General features: G+C 38.2%; 1 protein-coding gene across 2 annotated transcripts in view; it reads left to right on the forward strand.

The window, feature by feature from the left end:
• The window catches only part of fam184ab (family with sequence similarity 184 member Ab), a 169,673-nt gene that overhangs the window by 52,885 nt on the left and 88,903 nt on the right, over nucleotides 1–27,885 (forward strand). For both annotated transcript variants that reach the window (XM_042503815.1, XM_042503816.1), the window contains exons 2-8: nucleotides 11,262–11,381; nucleotides 13,351–13,509; nucleotides 16,370–16,609; nucleotides 18,020–18,103; nucleotides 18,987–19,238; nucleotides 23,955–24,090; nucleotides 25,191–25,372. In XM_042503815.1, coding sequence (XP_042359749.1) covers nucleotides 11,262–11,381; nucleotides 13,351–13,509; nucleotides 16,370–16,609; nucleotides 18,020–18,103; nucleotides 18,987–19,238; nucleotides 23,955–24,090; nucleotides 25,191–25,372 — 1,173 coding nt within the window. The remainder of the gene's footprint in view (nucleotides 1–11,261; nucleotides 11,382–13,350; nucleotides 13,510–16,369; nucleotides 16,610–18,019; nucleotides 18,104–18,986; nucleotides 19,239–23,954; nucleotides 24,091–25,190; nucleotides 25,373–27,885) is intronic.

Here is a 27,885-nt window from a genome sequence, read left to right on the forward strand (position 1 = left end):
CAACACATTATTTAACTTTATTACATCAGTACTTTATTGACCTTTATTATAACAAGACCTAATTTGACTGTATTATAACAGTATTTTATTTCAGTTTATTAGTAGTCTTGTATTTGTATGTATTTCAATACTAAAATTTTGTGTTTTAGTATTGAAATACATAATACGTATTGTGATAGCCTAAAATATAACTTTTTAGCCATATCTCTCAGCCCTAACTAGATCTTTACTGAGACTGGTGTGAGGCTTTGCTGTTCCTGTTCTTGAGACTCCCAAGTTATGGCATTTGAACCAATGTACAATTCACATATTTTTCTGGAGCTTTCATTTTGTGCTTTACATTTTATTTGGATTGTGTATATACATGGAAATATTCACATGAAATGCCAAGACCAAAGCCTTTACATAACTAAGGCATTCAAATGTTATCATCTCGAAAACTGTGGTGAATGGCCTCTTGATTTATTCAGCAGTGTTGAAAAAATATGAGACATTTGCATTAAAAGCTTCCCCAAAAACAGACCCAAAAACGTACAGTTTGCAGTGAGCCTTGCTTCATTTGGTTTTCTGCCTTCCTAAGTTGACAGAACAGACTCTAACAAGCAAGTCATGACTTTGTTCAGATTCTTCATTTAGAATCTGATGCTAATGCAGTTTATTTGGTATAATACCAAAAAAGTTGATCCACTGATCACAAATCCTGCATTTAATAAATGCCAAACTTTGCGTTTTACTAATTGGCTCAACCCGATCTCAACTGCACCGCAACTTAGACCGCCAAGGAACATCCCATAATTAGCTGACGGATTAAGGTGCACCTTACAGTTTAGCAGATCACAGCCGCACTTTATAATTAAAGTAATTAGGCCTCCTATCTCTCTCTCCCTGCTTCGTTAAATTCACTCCCAGTAAACGCATAATATTGAGGCTGTGGAAATGAGATGGCAGTATGCCTCAGTGTGCATTTTTTATTTAGAAATTTGAAACTTTGAGATGGTGGTGGGGGAAGGTGCAATGATGATGCAGCACATCGCAGATGTGAGGAAGAGCTGAAACCAGTATTGGTTTTAATCTGCAAATTGCTGGTGTTTAGGGACAGCTCACCCCCAAAGTCAAAAATACATATTTGCCACTTACCTGTAGTGCTATTTATCACTTTATCTAGACTGATAAATGGAACTACAGGTAATAGGAAAAATATCCTGATTTTAGGTTGAACTGTCCTTTTTGAAATATTATTTTTTATTATGCACAAAACAAGTGTACGCATACTGGTGTGGACTCTAGGTGCAATATTGTGCTGGAATTAGGAATCCTGTCTCTCTCATTCCATCTGTACTGGATGACACTAGATCAGAGCTCAGATCAATTTATAATAAAAAGTCAGTATCAGTTTGATCAAAAAATGTCATATCCATGTATCATTTTAAGTCTTCAGACTGGAAAAAGATGAGAAAGGGCTGTAAAAAGTGGAGCTACACAAATAAAAGAACCAGGCTTTGTTGAAGGGGTAAACAAAAGAATTATGGCCATAAAGGGAGTAAACACAACACATGGGTCTTGTCAAAGAACAGACAGAGAGAAGTCATTTTTAATACATATCAAGAGTACTTCTAAAAATGACCTGATTTACAACAGGCTGGAGACCAGTTTGTGCTTTATGACGTCTCCCCAATACACATCCTTATCTGCCTGTAGATTTAAACATAGAGGCTTGAAATAGAATCAGTTAGTAGTTTGCGCAAAAGGGAAGACAAAGAATAAGAATCCATGAAACCAGAAATTTCTGTTACCACAGTCTTCCCTACTCAAAATTAGAAATTTAGTTTCCAATTAGACAATGATTAAATGCTAATGAGTGTAATAAGGTAATGATAATTACCTCCTAATGTACCTCACCGCAGCTCACAGGGTCTTTTGCGCTCATGTCTCATCAAATTGTTCAGTCAAGTATTTAAAGCCATTATAGTGATCAGATGTCAAAGCATTAGGATGTACAGTAATATGAATGTAGCTTTCTTTACTGACAATTGATAATCACATCACATTTTATCCCTTTTTTTCATTTAATACACTCTCACTATTTTAGGAATTGTGTGACAGCATTATACTGCAAATGTTATGACAAGTGTCCAGTCACCAATAGAAAATGTTGGCATTGTAGGTTTCTGCGAACCACGAATATGTTGCATTTCCATATTTCATACATATCACATCAACATTTCTAAAGTGACGTAAGCTGACTTTGTTTCTGGGAGGTGGAGGGGATGGTGAATAGTGTGAATAGTGTGTCATCTGGATGAGATGGCTGCCAAGCTGCAGACCACTGTTTGACACCAACAAACAACAACACAAGTCATAGCTGTGTTTTCAGAGGCTTTTTAGGCTCTGAATGTGTGTGTTTTGTAGGAATCAGTTTGTGTTTTTCCATCAGCTCTTTGGGCTCCACTCCTGCATGTTTTGTAGAAACCCATCAGTGTGTTTCCAGCTGCTACTGAGGCTCCAAACATGGGTGTTTTGTAGTAGCCAGTCAGTGTTAATCAAATGATTCCTTTGACTTTTTTTTTTTACCAAGACATCCCTGTGTTTCCTGTCAGGATAGTGGCACAGAAAGTTGTTGTTTTTTTCTGAGAATTTGCTGCTTTTCCTGCTGCGATTGTGCCCCCAATGCTGGGTAATTACAGCCAAAACATGATCTTTCCTAACTATAACCAAGTGGTTTTGTTCATCAGTATAACCCTCACATTAATTACGTTCAACAGTAACTGTGTTATGACCAATAAATCACAACTCAGGGTCCACTTTCCAGCTTTCCGAAGCTTTTAATTTAATGTCATGGACTTAATCAGCAAATGGAACAAGGTCAGGTATGATCAGATCACGTACGTGTGTGTGGAATGTCAGTGACATTGTAACAAGTTTTTTATTTAGACATGTCAGTTTAGTATTTTCAGTTAATTTCAATCAAGTGATGAAGCCCATGACATGGAGTGAATAGTGTAAGTGCAGTATAATAAGTGGACCTTGAGTTGACATTCTCACAAAATGATCCAAAGAAAACAAAACTTAAATGTTCAATGATCCAATAAATAAGTAAAATAAATTAGAAGAGCTCTTATTGAGGAAATATGTCTTTACTCAAGGACAGCATTTATGTGAGAGATTGTATCTTTAAGTCTAGTGGATGAATAAAGTGTTAAAGCCCGAGAAAGAGAGAGGGAATGAAGTGAGGAAAAGAGAGAAAATAAGGCTGGCTTCCCATCAACAGAACAATGATTTGCTATGCAACAGTAATGATGGAGCTAATTGCTCGCTAAACTAGCTTTCCACTAAACTGACTACCCTGTGCAACAGCCCCTTCTCTAACAGGGCTCTGCCAGTGAAATGACACATCAATAGTTGTTGCAGCAATTAAATGCCGCGTCTCCCCGTTGCCCTTCTTCCACGCGGTTAACGATTTTGTCCCCAAGAGTGCAGAAATCGATATGCTGCTAACAAAAACACAGATGTTCATATCTGCAAGGCTTCACTTTTGAAGTCATTCCACTCTGGACTCAAACTTGCTTTCAAAATGTGATTTATTTTTTTCTAATGTGCTGCATATCAGTACGTGTTGCAGGGATGTGTGACTGAAATAGAATTGACATTTTTATGATTTATTTTTTTCAATTCTTAGTTGCTTCTGGAAAAAGCAAATTGATCTTAAAGGATATTTCAACCTTTTTGGAAATACTTGCTTTCTGGCATTATAAAATCAATGCCTGTCTTATATCAAAAATGATACAACCAGCAGCCAGTTTGCTTAGCTTCGCACAAAGACTGGCAAAAGGGGGAAACAGCCACATAAAATAACAAAATCCACCAGCCAGCACCTCTAAATATCAGTGATTAACGTGTCATATCATGTTTGTTTAATCTGTACAAAAATAAAGTCTTAAAATTTGCCATTTTACATCGAGCTATGTTTTTTTCCTTTTGGCCCGGGACGAGCTACTTCCTGGAGTCTTTGCTGGTTGCCTGTGATCTGCTCAGAGCCAAGAGTCTTTCATTACCACAATTGTACAGTACAGATGAAACAAACAAGTTGTAACGTGTTAATTAGTGACCTTTAGAGATACTGGTAGGTGGATTTCATTACCGTTGGAAATAATGAGCTGTTTCCTTCTCTTTCTAGTCCTTATGCTAAGCTAACCACCCGCTGGCTGCTGCCCTACATCTAAAGGACACAAGAGTGGTTTCAGTCTTTATAAGGTGGCAGCCATTCTTCTATCTACACTACAGTGCCTCCATCAGTACATCCTTCATCACTCTGCAGTTACTCCTTTATGTGCACACACTGTAAGACAAAGCTCCACTGCCACAGGGAGGAAAATGACTACTGGCTAGTGTTAAGGTGGTGAAATGGTCGTCATTAGACATCATCATTATCATCAAAGTCTCATCAGCGGATGGAGAGACTCGAGCTGAGAGATGAGTGAGGTGTGAGTGCAGGGCTGTGAGAGTGGAATAAGAGGAGATTGCTGCCAGTCAGAGTTGGTTAGGAGTCATTAGATCTTTTGAGGTTGTTCAGCCGTGTTTCTGCAGAGAACCAGTATCCCTTTTATCTTTTATTTCTCTCTTTGATCCTGTGAAAAGCCAGTGACACAACTCCAGAGGAACATTTGGCACCTGCTGTTATTGTGCATTCAGCTTAAGTTTGTGTCTTTGGTCTGCAGGTTACTTTACATACTTTTGTGGTCTTTTTGCAAAAGCTAGCAATTAGCTTTGTGGACGGACTTTTCTGCGTTGGTAGCTTTCATCCTGCCAGTTCAAAGACTTGAGTCTAAACAAACCCCATTTAATATAATGTAACTTTAAGCAAAGATGAATGAACTTTTACTGTTTACTTTCTCTGCTGGTGTTCATATTACTTTCATGAAGAAATACTGTGCTTTCATGCTCTTAAAGTTTCTCTGCTGGATTTCAAAAGTCAGTAATGTTTTCATTATATCCACAAATGCTTGTTGCATTTAGTAGCGGCTTTGGATTTCAGTCCCACTGTGAACAAACTACTTCACAATACCTTTTGAATGGAAAGGATAAGGCTTGTATTTCCAACCCTTAGTGCAGATATACTGACCTAAAGGTACAAATACTCCAGATTTAGAGTAAATCACAATGCTTCCACTTATCCTTAGAGAGACATAGAGCTACTCTCCTTTTTTCATGGCTTTGGATGGTAGCAACAAATCAGAAAAATACAACACTACAGAGCCGTATCTTGTGGAATTATTGGCCATGTCGGGGTCTGTGATCCACTAGGTAATGCTGGCAGTTGGCAAAAGCAACAATTTAAACCTTGGTTTAGGAAAAAAAACCCCAAAACTTTCATTTTAGCTTTACCTCCTCACATTTAAGCAAAAAAACATCATGGTTTTGCTTTATATGTTTGTTACTAATGTAGTATAACATCACTTAACATATTTGTCTTGCATAGTGTGTTAGACATTGTAGCACACTATGTTATCATTAAAATTACCCGATTGACTTTTGGTTACAAGAACATTAAGAGCAGCTTCCTGAATTTAAATTCAGAGTTTGCTGACTTCTCACTCTGTTTACTACATTTTTTACCCTGAACGTCAAACAATGGCACCGCCCGCTGCGTCTCATACTGCCGCTAAAGGGTGCCTCTGTTTGTCAGTGTATGACCCTTAGGGCCACTCAACTTGAAGTGTCTGCATTTGACGAGTTGTGAGAGAGATTGGGTTGATTAACTCCTGACTTTTCTAGTGTTTGAGCAATGCAGAAATCTGTTTTATAAACAAGTCATTTTTGTCTCCATTTTCGTATTAACTGAATAAATCTGCCAGTGCAAAGGTCAGTGTCGTCTCGCGTTGCGACATGTTTTGTTTTTTACTTCAGAATACACTTATTCTCGAAAATATAAAACGGGTTAATATAGGGGTTTTTCACTTAATATGAGATTCTTTATATGCAGTCTCACTTCTGTTTCTGTGCGGATTATGTAGATGTCTGCGTTTATGAATATATTCATAGACATTAACGTTCATGTGGTGTTTTTTGACATTACAGTTACAGTTTGTTTATTGAGCGTGTTTTCTGGGGTTCATTTTGACAAGCAACTGTCAAGAGTGCAATGCAGAATATTCACAAGTTGACACAACAGAAAAGGAAAAGGTAAAAAAAGAAAAATAAAGTTTACATCTCTTGAATGTGGGTGTGAAGGTTATGTTGTAAGGATTCACAGTCAAGGAATTTTAGGAATCACATGAAGATAAGAAAGTACAATAGAGGTTAAGATGTTCATGTAAAAGTGAGCAGAAGGAAGTTCTGGCATTTTTTTCACTTTTCCTAGTGTTTGACAGCAAAGTCATATTTTATCCAGCAGCTAGCAGGGGTTCACGCCTGGTAAAAGTCTTAGTGAGTTTCTCAGCTGTGACTTTCTCCCAGCTGACAGATGAAATTTGTGGCATTTTGCTGTCACCTTATCGATCCGCGTGGTATCACTGACATTTATGCAAACTCCTCCAAGGACGTGAACCGATCGACCCGAGGAGATGAGAAGATCGCTCGCTCACACTTTCTCTCCCTATCTGTCTCACACTCACTCTAACTGTTTTTCTGTATGCACTTATACCTAAGAACAATGCATACACACACGCACACACACCATGTGCCACCCAGCAAATTACCGTCGTAGTAAAAGGAAGCTTGTGTCTTAAGCTGACATTGCAGTTTTTTAACTATTCATTTAAAATAAACTACTTAATGTACACCATTAATGCAAGTAAATATCACATGAACTTTTCCCAGCAGTCCACATTATGATGGTGTAATGTAACTAACTGCATTTATTTAAGTATTATTCAGGTAAGTACAATTTTAACATACTTATACTTCACTGAGTATAAGACACTTTTAGTCTTTTTTTTTAACCAAAAAAACATGATATGAAGCAGTCCTGTACTCCTAATCTACACAAAGTATCAAAAGTTGTCTCCAATTCTATTAATTCCAACATTTTAATGACCTTACATGTATTCGTCAGTGATCAAACCAGAGTAATGTAAATTCTAGAATAGTGTAACGCTGATAATACTCAGTGACATTCCTGACTTCAAAGGTAACTTTGAAGTCAGGAATGGACTTGCAATGGAGTATTTTTTTACTTGAAAATGATGAAGACTAAAGGAGTTGAGATTTTCTTCTACCACTGGGTTTTAGTTAACACTCAACATGATTAAACCAAAAGAAGACTCTAGACTTGAAGAAGATCAATGTACTCATCAACCATTACCATCTAGCAGAGTGCTACACCAAATGCAACAACTTAAAAATGCATTTTTCTTTCATCTGCTTGATATCAATGTGTTTGTGGGCAGTTCATATGAGGCATCATTGGATTTAAAGCCCACAGCCTTACTGTATGGGTCAGTCTCACTACTTTCTTAAATCTTTTTTCCAGCCTCAGCAAGCCACTATGATACAAACACTGTACAGCAGATAAAGATAGCAACTAGCTGGTGAAAATAATGGAACATTTAGCAGCTTAAGAGGGAGTTTGTGAAAACAAAAAACAAAGTTAAAGACAAGTCATTATTAAACATATTGTAATAATATGTTGACAATGAATGTATGATGGCATCATTGTTGCAGCGTTGTGCAATCTCTTGATCAGGCTCAAGAAAATAGCTACACATCAGACCCAGATGGACTAAGAAGATCCAGAGAACTCTATTTGATCGGCTTGAGTTGATCTGTGTTTCCTGATAATTCCACAATGGACACTGCTCTTTGACAGTGAAGAGAAAATGACTATGTTGTCAATTTCAATTATTTGTATTTCAAAATCAAGAAAAGCCCTGGCAAAGTGAAAATTTTCCCTATGCTGTTGCTCATGTTAACACAGTGACTTGGGGTATAAAATCAGCGTACATTTACAATACTGCATGACACAGGCAAAGTCAGCATGGTACATTCTTACACATCTCTTACAGATTTTTTTTTTCTGATAAAAATCATACTTTATTTACTTAAATTCAGTGACGTAGTTAAATTCAAGTATTGTGCATTTTTGACACAGGCTATTGGCTGGTTTCTGCAACCACCTTTAGAATAGTATCTGCTTTTGGCATGGTGCTGTTTTGCAAGATTCAATATGTGTTGATCCCTCATGATGACAATTATGACAATATTGGCAGGCTTTGTCTCAGGCAGCAGTTGTCTTTTTCCTTGACACATAAAGACACACACACACACACAGACACACGGTTTTCTCTGCCTCCTCGTCTCTCTGGCCATTTGTCAGGCCAATTATGATGATGAGTTTGGACGGGGGGTGTATTGGTTCATGAGGATCTTGACAGTCTCTGCTGGTGTGTGTGTTTACTTCGATGTGTGTGTGTGTGTGTGTGTGTGTGTGTATTGTTTTGTGTGTGCGTATCAGCAGACCACACAGCATTATGATTAGTGCATTTCATCTGCGGAAGTGTGCAGATGACTCTCGGGATGTGATGAAGATTTTAGCTCCTCTAACTGTTACGTCTGCTCCATTCACTCTGTAAGCTGGCGAGAGACTGAGCTGACTGAATAATTTAGACTTGTGGAGGAAAAGATGTTTTATTTTGGAGCAAACTGAATTTCCCCAGCTTTATTGCAGTTGGCCTCTGATCTCGGACCTTTTGTGTGAAAAAGTAGAGAAAGAGACTTGACATGAGATGTTCATATGGAAGAACAGATTGTGAAACCCTGTGGGATAAAATCATGATTTTAGCCTGTTTAAATAAACTACACAACATGACTATTTTTATTTTATCCTTAAGATGTCTCAGTATTTTTAACAATGCTAGCTACATAAAATGTTGGTCTACCTTAAAATTTTCCCCACAGATATTCATGTTCCCCAGATGATAAATGCTAATGACTTTGGTGATCCTTTTGGTGACTGTTGCTTTTTCATTGAGAAACTAAACAACAACAGCAAATAGTCAAGCTAAAACCCAACTGCTAACAGCAAGGGCTATGCAATATATTAATGTCATCATATTGTGATATGAGACTAGATATCGTATTTTTGGATTTTGCATATTTGATATTGTTATATCTTAAGTGTTCTCTTTTCCTGGTGTTAAAGGCTGTTTAACATTTGTGTGATGTGGTTTTCTGACACTGTTCTATTATTCACCTTTATTCACTCTCACTGTCAATATTTTGTGAAAGCACCAATAGTCAATCCTACAACATTGTCACAATATCATTATTGATTAAGAATATTGTGTTATTTGATTTTCTGCATATTGCCAAATACTACTAACAACTAAGGCTTATTTCACAACAACATGGGTTAAAAATAAACGATAATATTGAATAATTGCCCAAATGCAAATATGAAAAAAGTGGAAGAAAAAAATGTAATGAAAATATGGTTAGCACATCTGGCTTGAATTAAAAGTTAAGTAATTTAATATATATATATATATATATATATGTATGTTATATGTTTTAGCCCATAATATGAATCAAGGGCATTGCTTTAAACAAGCTTAATGCTCAGTCAGTTTTCCCTGAATAAACAATGGTTAAAAAAACAAAAGTAACCATTTAAAAAACTACATAAATGTCAGGATGTATTTAATATGCACCATACGGGCAAAAGAGGATGCTGATCATATTCACATTAGGAGGTCAGTAAAATCAAATTAGGGATTAGCTCTTATGGCTGAGTACCTCTTGATTACAATGTGTTTAAGTTCCCTCTCTTATTGAGTAAAGCTCTGTGGCTCTCAGCAGTGTGTGCGAGGAATAAACAAATAGGAATTTGAAAATCACCACCACTTGTCAAACTAAATCCTTTCATCTCTCAGCGAGACATGGCAAGGCATAAAAAGTGGATGTCATTGTTTCAAAGAAAGCTTTTGCCCTCCTTCATCTCTCCTCTTCTTCTCCGTACTCCCTTTTCTAATTCTGTTGACGGACTTTGGACCGGAATAAACAAAGGCTGTTTAGCAACATCGCACAGTTCAATGTGCTGAATTATTGACTCGTTTTTTTTTTTTCAAAGGAAGGCGACACATAATGTTGATTCTCACGGCAGGGAGAGAAGCATGGGGAAGAGTGTCTCGTGGTTTTTCATGTGGAAATGTAAAACCCATTTCTGTCCTCTCTCCCTCTCTGCCTGTGAGCTGGGGATCACTGTGCTGTCAGATTATGGCTCTCTGGATGGCTGCATGTATTTTTGGGACAGATTTAAAGGTCAATCTCATGCACAACAGTTTACTTGTGTTATTTTTATCCCTAGCAATATGAGGCATCAACCAATTTCTAATTTATGACTGTGGGGCATCACTGATGCTTCTGAGCTAATACTGGAAACATCCAGGCAACCACTGGAAGCTTTTTACAGCATCCACTGTTTGCAGCTGTATACTAGTTATATGCCACAGCTCATTTGCAGTGCAATAGCTTTATAATCATAACACGGCAGTAATCTTGGCCGGCTTTATGTCCTTCATTGCATTTGATCTGAAGAATACATTCATGTAAATTGCGACATGGGCTTTAATGATTTGCCTAATCCTAAACAGTAAAATAATTTTGTTTTGGGCAAATGTGGGCATATAGTAAGTAATATATATATATATATATATGCAATGCAATTATTTATCCCTTTGATAGCTAGATATGTAGTAAAGGCAGGATATTTTACAGTTAAATTTTACAGCGCTAAATTTGTAAACTTTATCGGGAGTTTGATAATTATAAATTACTTTGTCTCATTGTCTTTGTCTACATTATGTTAAGTAAAAAATAAAGTTTTCATATTGTACATATCGAAAAACAAATAAACTGATACAGATATATCTGTGATTGACAAAGAATCTGCCTATAAAATCAGCTGACCGATGTATCAGTCAGTCATTATGATAGTTTTCGGGAAAGGACTCGATGGTATAAATGCTGTATGAGAAGTGTTTCTATTACATAAATAATAAATTGAAAGGTATGGAGCGTAAGCATCAATTTCAATCTTCCTTTCATCTTCATATCTCTGTACACTACAGTGTTAATGTGGTTTCATTTGTTGTCTCCACTTTAATTTTTAAGTGAACAACATCCAACACAACAGTCCAGTACATTTCACGGTGGTTGGACCTGAAGTGTTAGAGGTGCAGCTGGTCCCCCACCAGTTTTAATAACGCAATAACTCCTGTCTATGAACATGTCTAACAGCTAATGGGTTTCTCCCCTCTCCATTGCAGGTTATCTATGCACTGAACACAAAAAATGATGAACACGAGGCGGCCATCGCCACTCTGAAGGAGGCCCACGAAGAGGAGGTGCAGCAGATTCTTTCAGAGACCAGAGAGAAGATACTACAGGTCTTTAAATTTTGTGTTATTTTAAAATGCTTTTACATTATTTTAATGTTCTCTGAGTTATATCATCTGTCCTCTGTTCATAAGAAATGTCAGATGCATTTTCTTTCTCCATGTGGATGCAAAGAGTATATGTAAGAAGGATGCAGGATACCATTGATGTTTGGTTTCCTTAACATCAAGATAGAAGAGAACTGACAGATAGAAGAGAGCTTGCAGATATTGCAAGTCAAGGGAGAAAGCAGTTTTGTGGGTGTGAACTGTGTCACCACAGTTTAAAAATACTGTGACAGGTAAATGTGCTGCATGCAAAAAAAAAAAACTTAAGTTAAAGTACAAATGAATATGCATCAAAATGATTATATGAAATTACCAAATGTAAAAGTACTCTTATTGCAGAATGGCAAGGTCAGAATAATGTATATTATATTACTATTATATATTACCTTTCATATATTAATGTACATATCACTTTAAGGTAGCAGCTGGGGAGCAGCTACCTTTTTTAAAAGGTACCATATGCAACATTCAGAGCATTAATAAAGCAGCAAGCCACTATTTGCTAAGTAAAGATAAAGTGGAGTAATGGCATCCTGAGCAAAGAATGAAGTCACGCTACCTCTGTGTTGAAAACTGAGCTTCTCTGTTTTTTGTTTTTGTAGCCAGTCCAGCAGAACAAGTTAGTGCATGTGAGTCCCTGTGTTTGTATTCCACTGGTTAGCTCATTGCTGTCGCTTTGCATTGCACTCATATGATGGTTGCGGCAGATATCGAGACAGCATTGTTGCAGAAGTGTAGGCCTACCCTCCGGGTCCCCATTGGTTAACACCTTTAGCTCTGTCAGCATTGTTGCTGTTGTTTAGCACTAGCTGCCGGCTCAGCCATCTCTATGTTGAGAACCATGTGCAGACAACTTATGCACTCTGAATTTTGCATAAAGCTCCTTTAATAAAAACTTGTTGATAATATTTTGTATTAATAATGCAAATTTTGTGACTAAATTAGTCAAACAAATATTTGCCTCGGACATTTTGTGGAGTAGAAGTACTTTTAAAAGTAGCATAAATATAAATATATACTTAAGTAAAGTACAAGTACCTCAAAGTTGAACTCAAGTACAATACTTGAGTAAATGTGCCTGATTAATTTCCACAACTGGGTGTAAATGAACATTGATTTAAATGAATAATGTAATCAGTGGCTGCTTCCTGGGAGGAATAAGTAAGTGCATATTATTGTATAATTTTTAGAGTGATTGACAACTCATGAGTTATTTATAACTTTTTCTAGTTAAATAGATTAATAGCGGAGTGAATAATAAAACAAGTCAAAGGGACTCTTTGGAAATAAACTCACTGCAGTCACATTAGGGTCAGTCGGTCAAGATGAGACGGCTTCAGTGTATATCTTAGGGTCATCTACAGCTGCACTAAACTAAAGTATTTCTCTGTACTGTAGCTGCACACTATCACATGGCAGCGGATCCACCGGAGAGCCAGAGAGCCGAGATCATATTCAGAACGAACTCATCAATATTTAATCAACTGAATATTAATTATTTAGGCCTATATGTCATCTCTCCTTATGGGAATTACTCGCTTCCCTGACAGCGAAGTGACTAACCTTGAACAGCTGAACACATATTAAAAGACATTTACATGCCATACACTTCGACACAGTCTGCCTGGAGGGGAGGTAGTTGTGTTGTGCTTTGAATGAAATATAATGTACTGAAATGAAAAGAATGCACCTATTTGATCTTTTAATTTTCACTTTTATCTAAGTACCCATTAGTATTAATGGGCTAATTCAAGGACGCATCTAAAGTATGTGCACATCAGCCAATTTATTTAAAGAAAAAACGGTCATCAGTCTTTCCTTTCACACAATCTGGCACATGTTCCATGATTTCATGTGTTTTGGTGCACCCTCAGATGCAAATTCAAGATACTTTCCTTGATTAAATCAACAGTACAAGAGTAAGATAAGCGATGAGATGGACCTGAAGAGGCGGATCCAGTCTCTGGAAGAGTCCATGGAGCTCCACGAGAGGATGAAGAGACAGGCACTGGCCGAGTTTGAGAGCTATCGACAGAGGGTGGAGGACATGCAGCTTTGCACTGAGGCTCAGGTAGACAAAGGAATAATCTGATGTGGTGTGTGTGTATGTGCCTGCGTGGTTGCATGCTTGTGTGCCTGCCAGCGTGTGGGTGTTTGTGTGCGTGTGTGTCCAATATTATGCTGCAGTCACAGGTGCAGGTAACCAGTATAAATGTTGGATTCCATCTCCTGTTGTAAGGCTGGAAAGTCTCTATAGCCAGTCAGTGTCACCACTGTGTTTGTCTGGACATTTGACATGTTGCTACAGATGGTTATCATTTAAGATTATTGTAATAGTACCAATACCAGTACCTGGGGCTGCATCTAACGACTAATTTATCATCAAGTAATCTGCCAGTTATTTTCAAGACTAATGGAGTTATCAATTAGTGTGGAAATGTTACAAAAACTGTGAAAAATAGTCATAATTTTCCAGAACCCAAAGTTATGTCTTCAGATTGCTTCTTTTGTCCTACCAAAAGTCCAAACCCAAAGGCTCTTCATTTGCTATCATAAATGACACTGATGTAGAAAATATATGTACTCTGAGTTAATCTTCATTTTGATGAATAAAATAATAAACTCGATGAGCCCTGGTTGATCTTGAATGAATATTTAAGTACAGCATACATTGGTGTATGTATAGTACTGTTTATATCTTGGTACAGCACAAACATGGTCAAAGACATCCCAAAACCTTTAAGGAACAGAAGAATCATTCAGCTTTATGCAATATATCTCTAATAAGTCCAACATTGGAGTCTTAACGTCTACAAGGTCTTGATCTTTCAGTATTTTAATCAGACACCCTGGAGTCAGTGAAGGACTTTAAGGTCCTCCACAATATCTAAACCATTAACATGTATGAATCATTCATCTTTATACAATTATTTATGATTACATTTACATACTTTCATATGTAAAAATTTTCTATGACATAACACTGAAAACAGTTCACACAATTCCACAGAAAAACTGAGTCACTCAAAATGTCTCACTATGCTTATAACACCCCCAGGACATTCTGATCTTGCCAGTCTTTCACACAGTGTCATCTTAAACACTTGCTAACCGGGGTGACGTGTCATCTCTTTTTGAAAAGAGGCTTGCCAAAAATGTCAGCTGGAGCTCATCTTTCTAACCTATAATGCAGGTAGATATGTAGCTGTGATGAGCAACATGGTGTACTGCAGATTGTTCAGCTTCCAAACCAAAGTTTAAAATTGACAATCAATTTCTACTGTGGAAAACTCTCCGCAGGATTCCCAAACTATTAGTGTGTTATGATGGGGAGAGATCTGTGATTAACCCTGTGAATCCTGGATTGACATCACTTTTCTTGTGCTGAATTCAGACGCCTTTCACAAGCATTTAAACCTTTGAACCCTTACCAAATTGATTTCTTTTGAAAACATGGGGAAAAATGAGCAACTTGGAAAGAAATGTGTTGTGTGTGAAATGCAAATTGCAAGAAATAAGTAGATTGAGAGCATTCTTGTTTTAAAAGCTAAAGATAACCATAGAAGAAAACCATATATTATCATAATAAAAAAATAGCACTTTTTAAGCACTTTTTTGGTTTTTTGGTGTAACTTTTTCCTAATTTCTTTCAAATTTTGGGTGTTTTTTGTTTATAATTAAACAGCTAATTGCCTTCTTCCAGTGGTTTTTAAAGAAATTAAGACAGATTGCCCAGGTTTCAGAGGGTTGAAGAGGGTGAAAGTAGTAAATGTGATGAGTCATGATTGCTACAACCTCTAATGCACCCACCTATAATAATGCATTTTTTCTTAATAGTATAACTGAACACACAATATACCTTGTTTTACTGTGGTAACAGAGGAATGCCTTCTCTGTTTATCAAAACAACATATCCCGTGTGCACTTAGAGTATGTAAGTCAGCCAGCATGTGTGACCTTCTCCCTGTGTGTGTGTGTGTGTGTGTGTGTGTGTGTGTGTGTGTGTGAGAGAGAGAGAGAGTGTGTGTGAGTGTGTGTGTAGATAATGAGCACAGTTACAAATCGATACTTGATGGATAGATGGACGGATGACATTAAATCAGTCTATATACAGAGAGTAAAGGATATGCAGCTCTGTGTTCAGTTGCAGGGGGATGGTTGGATGGATGGATGATTTTGAGTGACAGTCAGAGAAAGAACATGCAGTCACATTGAGGCTCGTGCACAGGTGTGTACGCACTAGTGTTGTCATAAGAGTTGTTACTGATGAAAGTCAGCTTGTCTGTCTGTAACTTCATCCATCAATAGTTCATTTTCATTATCAAATAAATCAAAGTATCTAAATTTCATTGCTGGTTGAGTGCTCCATGTTGCACAGAATACATTATTCAGCTGAACATTTTGAGTCCATGTTTTCAGGTACAAATTGCACCTAGCAGTTAGCGAAAGGCTCTGATTGTGTAATTACCCGCTGCCTTCGTAAATGCTAATTTCAGACACTGCAGGCAAATTAAATAAGAAGGCGTGAATCTGTATATGTAAATCTGGCTCTGAGAGGTGTTTGTCATGTGTCTCGCTTGCTTGATGATACTGTGGATGTAGAGACCACCCTTAAGTCATTGGCATTCAATGTCAGCTTTGATTTGTACCAGGTTAGTTAAAGAAAATTTTACATCACAGCTAAATGATGTTTTTTTTCTTGTTATATTTGGACATTGACTGTTCAGGTGGTGGTTTGGTTTTCTGTTCACTGTGCTGGTTTTCAGTGCTAGAGAATGCAGGTTGACAGCCAGGAGGTCAAATTCCCCGAGCCGGTACATCACCACTCATCTTAGAGCTGTTTAAAAAGTTAACCCACAGTGTGAGAAGCCTTCAAACCCATTTATCAACCTTCCTTTTGCTCAGTCTTACATTCCTCTCTTTATTGGCAGCACACGCAGCGTGTGGTGTCCATGTCGAGGGAGGTGGAGGAGATGCGACGGTCCTTTGAGGAGAAGCTGCGCACGTTCAGCACAGCCCAGAACCAGTTTGAGCAGGAGAAGAAGGCTGCTCTGGAGGAGCTAAAGGCCCAGCACAGACAGGAGGTCCAGGAGCTCCTCCGCAGCCACCAGAGTCAGAACGCAAACTACAGTAAAGACCAGGAGAAACTGGGGCAGCTCCATAAAGCTGAGGTAATGCACCCAATGCTGTGAAAGTAGAGCAGAAATGAAAGCCAAAGCAACAAACTAAATCACAACAGGGGAGACCAGAAAGTGGGGCAGTTGTGATTACTATGTTAACTTTCGCATTAACCTGCTGCATCAGATCAAACTGTTTCTATATTTAAGGTCCCTGCGATAATAGCAAAGAGGACAAGAAAAAACATTGTACACATTTTAGAGACATTTTATCTCCTTACCCTAATCATAAAAGCTGGGGTAGGCAGAAATCTGGAAAAGGAAAAATAAGGTAGAATTTGAAAAAAAACAAAACAAAAACCTCCTCCTACAGCTCTCCCCCCTCTGTCCCAGTAACTCACTGCTTCCCGTACATTAGTTTATTTACTCTTATTTCACTGTAGAGCTCTCTGTGTTCATCAGACCACAGGTGAGACTGGGATTATCTTGCTAGACACCCTGCGGTCCCTGCATCTCACTTCCTGCCACTGTGGACTCCTTCATCATAAAGAGAGCTGACAGCAGCTCCAGACCTTTGGTCTGCAGCTCTAGTGGCTGGACTTTGGACAGCACAAATCACCAATGACAAGTGTCAACGCAGACTGGTGGCCATCACCAGCAGAAGGTCTAACTTGTGTAACTGCAGCAACAGAAAGTTTTCGCATCTGGAACAGAGTCAGAGCTCGGGTTTGAACTGGCTGGATTTGTGTTGCTGTGACAACTGGCTGAGGGTCTTTCTCCAGAGCTGCTGCTCGCTCTCGTCACAGCGAGGTGGACAGTAGCAGCATGATGAGGCGGATGTAACATTCTGATTCGAGGCTCTAGCCAACATTAACTACATAAACATGAACTTGAAGCCGAAGCCATGAGTTTTTGGCTCCGGTGAACAAACGGCTAAACTATAAGCAACATTTTTATAGCTGAGCACTTCACTTTTATTTTGTTTATTGTCAGACCCCCTTTTAGACTTTTTTTGATAACTCCGTCTTTCCTTTTTTGGGTTGCTTTGCAGTATAGGCAGTTGTTGTCTACGCTTGAAAAGCAACTACCTTATTTTCCCAGAATTCTTTGCAGTTGAATCAGGCTTTTCCCGAATGGACATGCACACGTATCTGCATTAGAGAGCAGCCAAATGACCTGATTGGCCAAAGTCTTCCATCATGGGGTACATTTACTGAAGCCCGACAATAGAGCCAAGAGAGGTGCAGAAGTGAAGTTTTCTCTCGCTCCACTTTAATTACAGTATGCTCTAAGGTTATTATGGAAATTTTGTCCAAAGACACTCAAATAAAACTGCCTACGTCAGCTTTAAGACAGTCTTTTGTTGTTGTTGTTGTTGGTGGTGTTTATTTTTGTTTTGTTTTTATTGCTCCAAACGTCATCAAACATGAGCTGTTCCTCTCATGTTATTCTGATGTGTTACAGGTGGATTCTCTGACGGAGCGGGTGGAGGAGCTCAAACAAGACAAGAAAAGATTGGTGGAGGAGTACGAGGCCAAACTCAGCAAGGTACAGTACTGCAGCCACTGTAGAGTACATTTTCTGTTTGCACACACTGCAAACAATCTGGGGGATGTTTTTTGCAGTAGAGTACTAGGCTCTAAATACATATTTGCAGTGGTCTTAACAGGTGTATTTTAGAAACTAAATACATTTATGTATAAACTTAATAAATGCATGATGCACGACTCTATCTTGTATGGTATCAGATGATAAATGTCTGCAAATGTGCATCTATTTATGCAAATACATTGTTTAATATATCGTGGGTGAAGTGCTTATTCATTTATCTTGAAACCTGGGCCACAAACCTCATGCTCAAATTTGTGCTGCTGTGTTCTCAATTTGTATCTATCCTAAACCCTAAATATCACTGAAAATCCTCTGTGATCGGTTATCAGCGTTTGTTGAATAAAAAATCCATACCATTTCAATAGTAATAGCTGTTTCAAACATTCCTTCTCATATCTTCTTGAAGCATAACAAAGAAGCACCTCACAGTGTTGAGTAAAATCAGTTAGTAGGAAGAATCAAAATGACATTTATTGGCACAATTTTGTTGACCTTGCTGAAAGTGAAGGCTGTGATCTGCAGATTCGTGTACAACAAATGGCACAATTTAAGTACTTCATTTAAAAGATATCAATTTCAATAAAAAAACCATTTTCATTGACAGTGAACGCTGTCAGCCAAGACATTTTGGCTTTAATTTTTGCTTGCATTGATTATTTTCACATGCATCTTAATGAGAAAGCTTTGCAAACTGTCCAAAATGTTAAAGAGTAAAGAAGTAAAAAATAAAAGTCAGTAAAGAAAAAAAAAGCACAGTGTCCAGGCTAGAGGCTTTATGTTTTATACTTCCATTAATCTGTCTGAATCTGTCCGTCCCCAGGCTCAGGCCTTTTACGAGCGTGAGCTGGAGGCCATGAAGAGAACTCAGCAGCTGACAGCGGACAACCTGTTGGCATGGAAACGTACTGAGGCTGAGCTGCGGCGGGAATTTCAGACTCAGGAGGCGGCGCTCCAGAAGACCCTCGGAAAACTGAGGGCCGAGTTGGCCAGGGTATCAGATGAAGCTCGGGATAACCGGGAGAAGTCTCACAAGCTTCAGGCGTCACTCAGTACAGCTGAGAGCAGCGTCAAGGTGAGTCTGAACCCCGAACAGCTCTTTCAAACACATCACTATCTTTGGAGCCACATGCTTTTACTATAACTGAACTATAAAGACTTGACAGGACATAACCAGAGCATCCTGTATTTTAACTGAACAAAGTCTGTGATTGGCTGGATTCTGATGCTGTTTTTATGGGCAGCCCACAAAATTTGTCCTCTGTAAAAGAGGATAAAATGGGAGTGTAAAATAAAATGGTTATATTGGATAAAAATGAGATACAATGAGTTAGGTCTGGCGTTGATACTTCGCCTCACAAATTAAATAACATAAAGTGGATGTTCAACAAGCTGTTTTATCTGAGTCTGCTTCTAACATTACCCTCTGACACACAGAGTACACTTCGACTATGCTTTTTTCTCGTGAACTCGGAGCTTCCAGAAAATTTCCACCCACTTACAAGGTTGTATATACCACATGAAAGGGGCGTTCATATGGACTTATGTCTTGAACATGTTAAACTTGATCCCAAATGAACTCGCTGTAACCTATATATCCAAGTGTGTCGGGTAGAAATAGCAATGCTGTGTTCATTTTTGAAGTAGATCTTTCTGAAATGCTACTTTCTGAATTCTGTAAGGTCTTTGGAGAAGACTCACATGATATTATCTCCACCGTTGAAAATGGAGTTGACATGTGCTCCAGGGGAATTGGTTAAGTAGGTCTGTTTTGTTGTTATGATATGCTCTGAAGTTTGTGTGAAATTATCACTGATTACACAGAGGCAGGAAGGGGTCCCCCCTTCTCAGTGTTACTGAGAATATGATCAAGGTCAGCAGTGGCTGGTGCGCCTGGAGTTAATAATTCCATTCGTTTTCAGAGCAATTAACTGTAACCCAGATAAAGAAACGACAACAGAGCAACGGAGCAGATAGCTCGAAACCAAATTCACTTGACAGCTCCTCCAGATTCTCTCATTTGATACAAGATTCAAGACGGTAAAACAGAAATCAGAGGGTAGAAACAATCTGATCCTGCCTTTTTGTAGTCTTTTATACAGCACATAGTTGGTATGTATTGTTATATCTCATATCTCTTATTCCCTTAACTCCTGCTGTGACATAATAGATTTTAATTTAACCTCAACAAGCTCACAAATGATGTTTACATCTTTGTTTTGATCACGCATATATCTCATTATCCCTCGAGTCTATAGTTGGTTATCATTTGGCTTCCATAAGGTATCATTTTGCTCAAGCAGGATCACATTTTTAGACTCTCTTCACTAAATTTATTTTCACTCTGGAAAATTAAAATGTTGCACCAAATCAAAATGTTCCCAGGAGGCATAATTACTATACCGGCGGCGGCGGCATACTTCATGGGTAGAAATAGTGGCATCAAATATCGACTTAACACCAGTGGAAAGCACTTGTAGTCGGTGTCAGGATGCTACAGCTCCTTGCTTCAGTGTTCTCTGTCATCCTCCTTTAGCTTATGATTTAGTAGGCAAATCTCCAGAGAAATGCAAGCAAATGATGGCTCGGAGTAACTGAGACAGACGTAATTAATCGCAGACTGTTCACAAGCTTCTGTAGGAATATGCACGCCAAAAATTACAAATTATCCCCCAAGTGAAATACTCCACTGGAGCTATGGTAAATTGCTGCTGTCACTGTCTTTGGACTAAATACTTCACTCTCAGGTAGAGCCTATCTGGACTGGCTGGGGAAAGCTTTTAGCAGGATAAAACAATAAATCATCTAAAGCACAGTTTTCAAGGCCTTTTATATTTAAATGGCAATTCAGGATTCAGCTATGTCCAATAAGGATGATTGACAGAATTTAGGCTCTGTGTATGTGTGTGTTTTATTTGACTGTTTAAATATAATGAGGGGTGAATCACAAGTAATGACTAAATGTTACCAATAATGGGATTCCTCTTTTAGTCCAGATAAATCAACTGAGATGCAGTTAATTTAACTATTAAACTATTTTACTGCTCCTCCAGCCTCACAAAAGTACACTCAGGGTTGTGCAGTGTACTTTTGGGGACCTCACTGAGAGAATAGGTTCTCTGGCCATTGTTGAAAATGGTTCCAGACAAATGCACTTTTGTTTCCTGTATGAGCAACTTTAACAGTTTTTGGAATGTATGGGCCTTTCAATGCAAGCGTGTATAGATTTGTGTCAAAAATTATGCTTGAAATAGAAAGAAATGGACTTAGAATAACGCCAGACTGACCTTGTAAGAACAATGTGAAGAAGTGAGAACTCAACAGAATATATCCACTCAATGGCAAAAGCAGAGAGATTCTGACATTTTGTCCTTCCTAAAACAGATTCCAGTACCTGAACTTGTGTATCAGCCAGTATGGAGTACCTATCCATTACCGTTGTGTGTATTAACATAAAATATTAATAATGATCAACTGCTGTATACTACTAACCCTGCATTGGTTTGTAATGGTTACTGTCATGTTGTGTGGCATCGCTCAAGTTTGTAAAAAAAAAGAACAAATACATGCAGAGAATGAGTACCACAGAACTTCTTTTATCATCTAATTTGGCAGTTAGTCATAAAAAAATTAAAATCTTAGAAAAAAATATTTCTTTAAAACAAAAACAAAAAAAACTTATAAAGTGCAGTTACAGTTAAACATCATGATTGATACTGTACATGTTTCCCTTTTACGAATGGGACTTTCCAGTGTAAAATATTGCCAAATTGCTGACATTTTGCTCAAGACTAATGACTTTCTGCCTCAAACCAGTAGTTACCAATAGCTGCACAGCACAACTTGCTGTGTAGACTGATCTTTCAGAGCATTGAAAAAGAACTGATTCCTGGGAACTGCTGTTTTATCTGAGTGTGACGCTACTTTAAAGTTTATAAGTAGATTCCGTAGTATCTGATCGCTGCATAGACTCGTATACTCACCATTTCTTCCCTACCATTACACTGCCCTCAGACACTCGTGTAAATGTATGTACAGTATACACACACACACACACACACACGCATATATATATATATATATATGTGTATTATTTTATCCGTGGACGTGCACAGCAAGCTGGAGAAGAATCTCTCTTTTAACTTAAACTAGTTTAACCTTAACCCGAAATGAAGTCTTAACCCTCAAACAGCACTTTGAAGAAGTGAGGACAGGATAAAATGTCCTTACTCTCTAAAAGTGGAACCTTCAAACTCTACCTCCATCTACCCCCCCTCTTTCAATTGAATGCTTTATCTCAACATAGTGGTCAAAGTGCAGCTACCTGCTTTGAGATCATCAGGGAAATCAGTACACACACACACGCACACACACACACAGAGTGTAGTGCACTCACACGTACTCACACACATCACATCTAATTTGTGTGTGACTCCTCGGTGGTTATTATCACTCTGAGGTTTCTTTGTCTTAGCCTTAGCAGCTGTAATTAAGTTTGAGGCAGGCCGTTTGATGGGATTGAAAGATGTGAAATTGCCTCTCATAAGTTCCTACAGAGTGCTAAATCACACAGTTACTGCACTGTGTGCGTGTGTGTGTTGGTGTCTGTACGTGTTTGTGTGCGCATCAAATCCCTCCCTGAAGTCTAGTTCTTATTAATTGAGCAGCAGTCAGCATTTACATCCCTGATCCTCAGTATTAATAATATGCCACCAATATGCTTCATTCTGTACTAGCTATGGCGGTCCAATATGTCTGAAAACTCACTGCTGACTTTAGATTAAAACAGCTACAATGTATGAAATCACAACATAATTTTATCATCAACATATTTCAGGGTTTTTTTTTTTTACTCATTATTAATTTACTAATCAACAGAATTCAGGTATTTCCTCATCCCAGTAGTTTCTGTATATTTTTATTTGCACATCTCAAGCTTTGTGCTTCTTAACATAACATCAACTCTTTCTGTCAGGGGCAAAAACTGCATTTCAGTTCTTCATTCATCTGCCTTTAAGAGACTCTGTAACTGTTTAAAATATGAATGTATTGTGTATTTTTGTTTTAAGAATGGACAATCAAAACTGAAGCTGTCAAGCAGGACAGCTCATTATAGAACAGTAATAAAACTAAGCAGTGACATTTTTTGTTTTACATGAAACCAGGCTGGGTTAAATACATTTAGCTGGTTTGCCATTGGCTTGTGAGACAAAAAAAACCTGTCAATTTTTAAAAAAATATTATTTATTTATTAAACTTTTACATTTTATTCAATCGTTCAACAAGCAGGCTTACACATCATAATATTGTAAGACTGGTCCATAAAAGCAAAAACATGAAAAAAAAACACAAATAAAAAAGAGGTACTGCATATACATAAGGGACACAATATGGTTAAGTTAAATGACAGTTATTGTGTACGTCAGTCCGATTCATACCTAATGTTTCAAATTCAGAAATCTGTCCACAGTAAGAAGAGGCTGTTTTTTTCTGTGCTGATATAACAAATTAAAGCATTTCAATGCCAATTTCGCCTTTGTACAGTTCAGTTTTTATTATCTTTGCCAAAATCTTAAGCCTTTGTCCTGGCACCATAATTTTATTCACTGATAAACAGCAATGTACATCAATTGGTTCATGTGCAAGAGTGACTTCAACAGTGGTTTGGTTACTTTACTCTCTTCTATGTAGTGTTCCTCATGGAAGTCAGGTACAGCTGCCACTCTATTGTGTCTGATAACAGAGATTTATTTCATCTGCTCTGTTCTGTCTTTATTTTATTCCTCTCCAGGATTTAACCAAGCAGCTGGACGAGGTGACCCAGAACTCAGAAATTGTGGAGATTCGTCAGAAGGAAGCGGAGTGTGAACTAGAGGCAGCCAGAGACAGAGTTCAGCAGCAAGCCACTGAAATACTGCTCAAAGCCAGTAAGACCCCTCTCCTCTTTCATATAGACTTGTATTCTCAATGCTTGTGAATCCTTGCACCGACACTACCCACTAGACACTTCCTCAGCTTGTCGTTCAAACACATCAAACATATCCACTAACAGCTCCCCTCATCCTGGCTGAGGCATCATGGCCTGGAACACTTTAATGGTGTACAGTAATGCTGTATATCTAAGCTCATAGTATTCCCAGTTCTCCTGAGGCAGAGGAAACCATTCTCACATCAATTATACCCAGTTTGTAGTGTGTATGCTTGTGTGCACTCATGTTGGATAAATTGTTGCATGTTAGAATCTGATTTAATTTCTTGTGATGTCTCTCCGTCAGTACTTTGTAGCCTGGTGCAGAATTATGCTCAGCCCATTAGTTCCTTTGAGCTCCTCGTGCCCATTGAGAATGCTTCACCACTTTCCACTGGAGCTGTTTGCATGTGAGGGAGACAAATACAGTCCAGCTGGTGAATATGAATATGACCATCATATATACCATCTAGCATTCCATAGCTCCTGGTATATTTAAACTGGAACAAAGTTTTATTTTTGGTTCCTTTGGTTGGTGGGTTGGGAAGAGTTGTGAGCACTGTGAGCACAATGTGAGCACAATAAAAAATAGAAACAATGGCCAAAGTATGTAAAACGTAAATGTAAAATGTTTTTAGGCCAGCAAAAAAAGGTCGGATAAAATACTCTGATTTGTCTTTGAAATAACTGTTATGTTGATGGTTGGTTTCACACCAGACACAAACAGCCATTTCCTGTGTGAAAGTTCTGTGTTTGTTTGACCCAACCACCACCCTATGCAGATTTTTTCACTCTTTATACATCACCTGACTTGCTCCTTTGCTCCAATCATAATTACTACAGCCACTCGAGGTTGCTGCCAAACAATGGTGATTAAGCAGATTAATTCCTAAGAATTATTGAAAGTCCAGGACTACGGTTAAGTTTAAAATGCTGACACCAGTTTATTTTGTATGTGTTGGCTGTGTTAACAGGAAACCTTCAAGAATGACCATATGCAGATGACATCGCTTTCCTCTTTGCATTCTGCTCACATCTGTCGGCTTTCTGTTGCCATAGGTCAGATAAGCAGCCTGCAGGCCACCCAGATGACCCAGGAAGCAGCCATCAGGGACCTGGACAACGAGCGGAGCCGGCTGAAGGACAAAGTGCTGAGGATGGAAGAAGAAAGGGAGTCCCTGCAGAGCCAGAGCCAGGCGCTGGAGGAAAGACAGAGAGAACAGCTCCAGTCCCTGGAGAAGGTGTGTGTGTTTTTGTGTGTTTGCGTGTCCTTTGCTGGTGTGATTTGTATTCACTGCAGACTGTAATAACACTGTTCTGAATAACCAATAAGCCATCAAGATGCTGTGACTAAAGTTTTTGGTAAGACTGTGCAGCCCTGTTTTTCCATCCTTTAAATACGGTCAGTAAAATATTCTGTGCTCATTTTTTGAAGAATAGGTCCTTACATTAAAAAAATTCAATTTATAAAACTAAGAAAACTGAAAACAAATGATTGGCATGCATTTTAGGAGTATATATAATATAGAAACATTGGTCTCGGTGTTCCATAATTTCAGACAGAGAAGTCAGATTGCCACATTAAAGATGAGATTTGTTATTTTTATGTCAGAAGTTTGTCTTTTTCCATTTCCATTTTGACCTGAACCCCTCTGTAATCCTCCAAATTCAGCCTTTTGGAGAGAAAAAGCCTAGAAGTAAAAGACCATTTGTTTGAGCTGTGAAGCAATTCTAATACTCACTTGCCCCCAGACTGATTTATTTTCTCAATTCGATTTGGTATGTCCTTCTTTCTTATTTCTTTTAGTTTTGCAACACTGACATTTCTGAGAGTCTACAGAGTAACCCCCTGTGTGCTCTGGTGAGGTTGATGTTTTGCCCAAAGCTGTTCTTTGGAGATGTAAAAGGACTATTTGACTTGAATTATTGATTTAGTTCAGTAAGTTCTTTATAGAGAACACAAAATGTTAAAGTATGAACATAGTAAAGCTGTATAGAATGCAATAAAACTCAGACTCTTTTTGTGTTTTCCTGCTGTGCTTTAGCTTTGCAAACCCCAAGTGCTTCTTTCAGTCATACATCTTATGTATGCAAGAAGTTTGAAATGCCTCGTGGGCAGAAAGGAGCTAACATTGACTATAATCATTAAACTGTTGAAAGGGTCAAACCTGTCGATCACTGCATTAATAAACTTTAAGGGGAAAAAAACGCCCCTCTTTTTAAAAACCAAGAAGCTTAAAGGTCAGATGATTTAAGAAAGAGTGTAGTCAGCAGAGCAACCACAGCCGACGGTAAATGTCAAGTGTTGCTGCTTCATGTGTGTTTTCCCATCCCTTTATCTCTGACATTTGTGCAGTGTAATCCCCTGGGAGCTGCGAGAGTTCTCCCACCGAGCGAGTCTGCCGTGAATTTGAATGTCTTCCTCGGGATAATAGAAGACCTCGCACCACTTAAACTTTATGGCACCTTCCTGTTATGGCGGCAGCAAAGTCCTACAGTGCTCGAGCAATTTCTGACATTAGTGGACTACTCACAGTAATCTGACAATGAGAGTAATGTTGCAGGGTGTTTTTGTTACCCTAAAAATCATTAAATTAAAAAAAATCTGGTGATGTCAGAGTGTGTTTTCCACTGTGAAGTGTTTTACCAACTTCTTTGCAATTAAGGAGCAATTTTTGGAAAAAAGCAACATTAACAAGCTGGGAGGGAAAGAACATTTCAGATAATGTTAGTGGTCTGACTTAATTATAGAACTTGTGGAAAAGTCATTACATTAATGGGAGGCTTTTGGGTTTCTTTTCCCTTGTCTCTTATCAACATTTTCTCTCCGTCCTTTCTTTTTTTTTTCTTTGTCCTCTCACTGCAGAAGGAAGAATTAACCTCCTAAGATGTTTTCATGCCCTGTTGTTCATATTATTCCCCTCAGACTTGTCTGGCCATATGACAACACAGCAGTCTCACTCAGTTTGACCAGTCTGATGGACATTTTCTTGGTAGATTTCCAAAACCACCCTGTGGTTTGGAGCAATTAGTGCAAACCAATATAATCCCTGATGGGAATTTTTTTTTTTTTTTCATGTTGTTGCCAAGACTGATATCTTTAATAATCTGCCAGATACTCAGTCGTTTTAAAATGACTGATAAAGGCCAAATAAAGTATATGTTGTATAGGGTTTAAGATGGGCTGTAGTTTATGTTTGTTTATGTTATGTTTGTCATCAATCATATGTTGGACGATGAGTCTCATTGATCAAATTTAACTTTAATGTGCCCTTTCAGGGTGCAGCTGTAATGATTTACAGCATCTATTTGGGTTCAGCAATTGATAAAGGAAAGGTTTATCATACATCACTGATAAACCTGCTAAAAAAGAGCTGTGTACAGGGCTCTGCAGCAAATGAGTATGCATTTCTGTAATTGTAAGCTTTTTTGGTGTGTCACTTTCGCTGTAATGAATAGACATGAAAAAAGGGTTAGTATGTATGCAGTAGAAAGCAGCATGGAGGCCGGTGAAAACTATATGGTGGTTACTTCTTTTTATATATCTCTTACTTATTCAGTCTATCTTTCAAACCCGGTGCAAACAAATTTGGATTTTTTATTGAGCTCTGCTTGGACGGAAACAGACAGTATTTTGTGGTGGTGTGTCATTGCGTCTTGCTGGTTAAGGGGCTTAAATTAGTAGGTTTCACCAGGAGTTGTGTTTTTATCAATGCCGATCAGATACCCATGACTACTTGACTTTCAAATGCCC

The sequence above is a fragment of the Plectropomus leopardus genome, chromosome 16 (assembly GCF_008729295.1).
Source record: "Plectropomus leopardus isolate mb chromosome 16, YSFRI_Pleo_2.0, whole genome shotgun sequence".
NCBI classification, from domain to species: Eukaryota; Metazoa; Chordata; class Actinopteri; order Perciformes; family Serranidae; genus Plectropomus; species Plectropomus leopardus.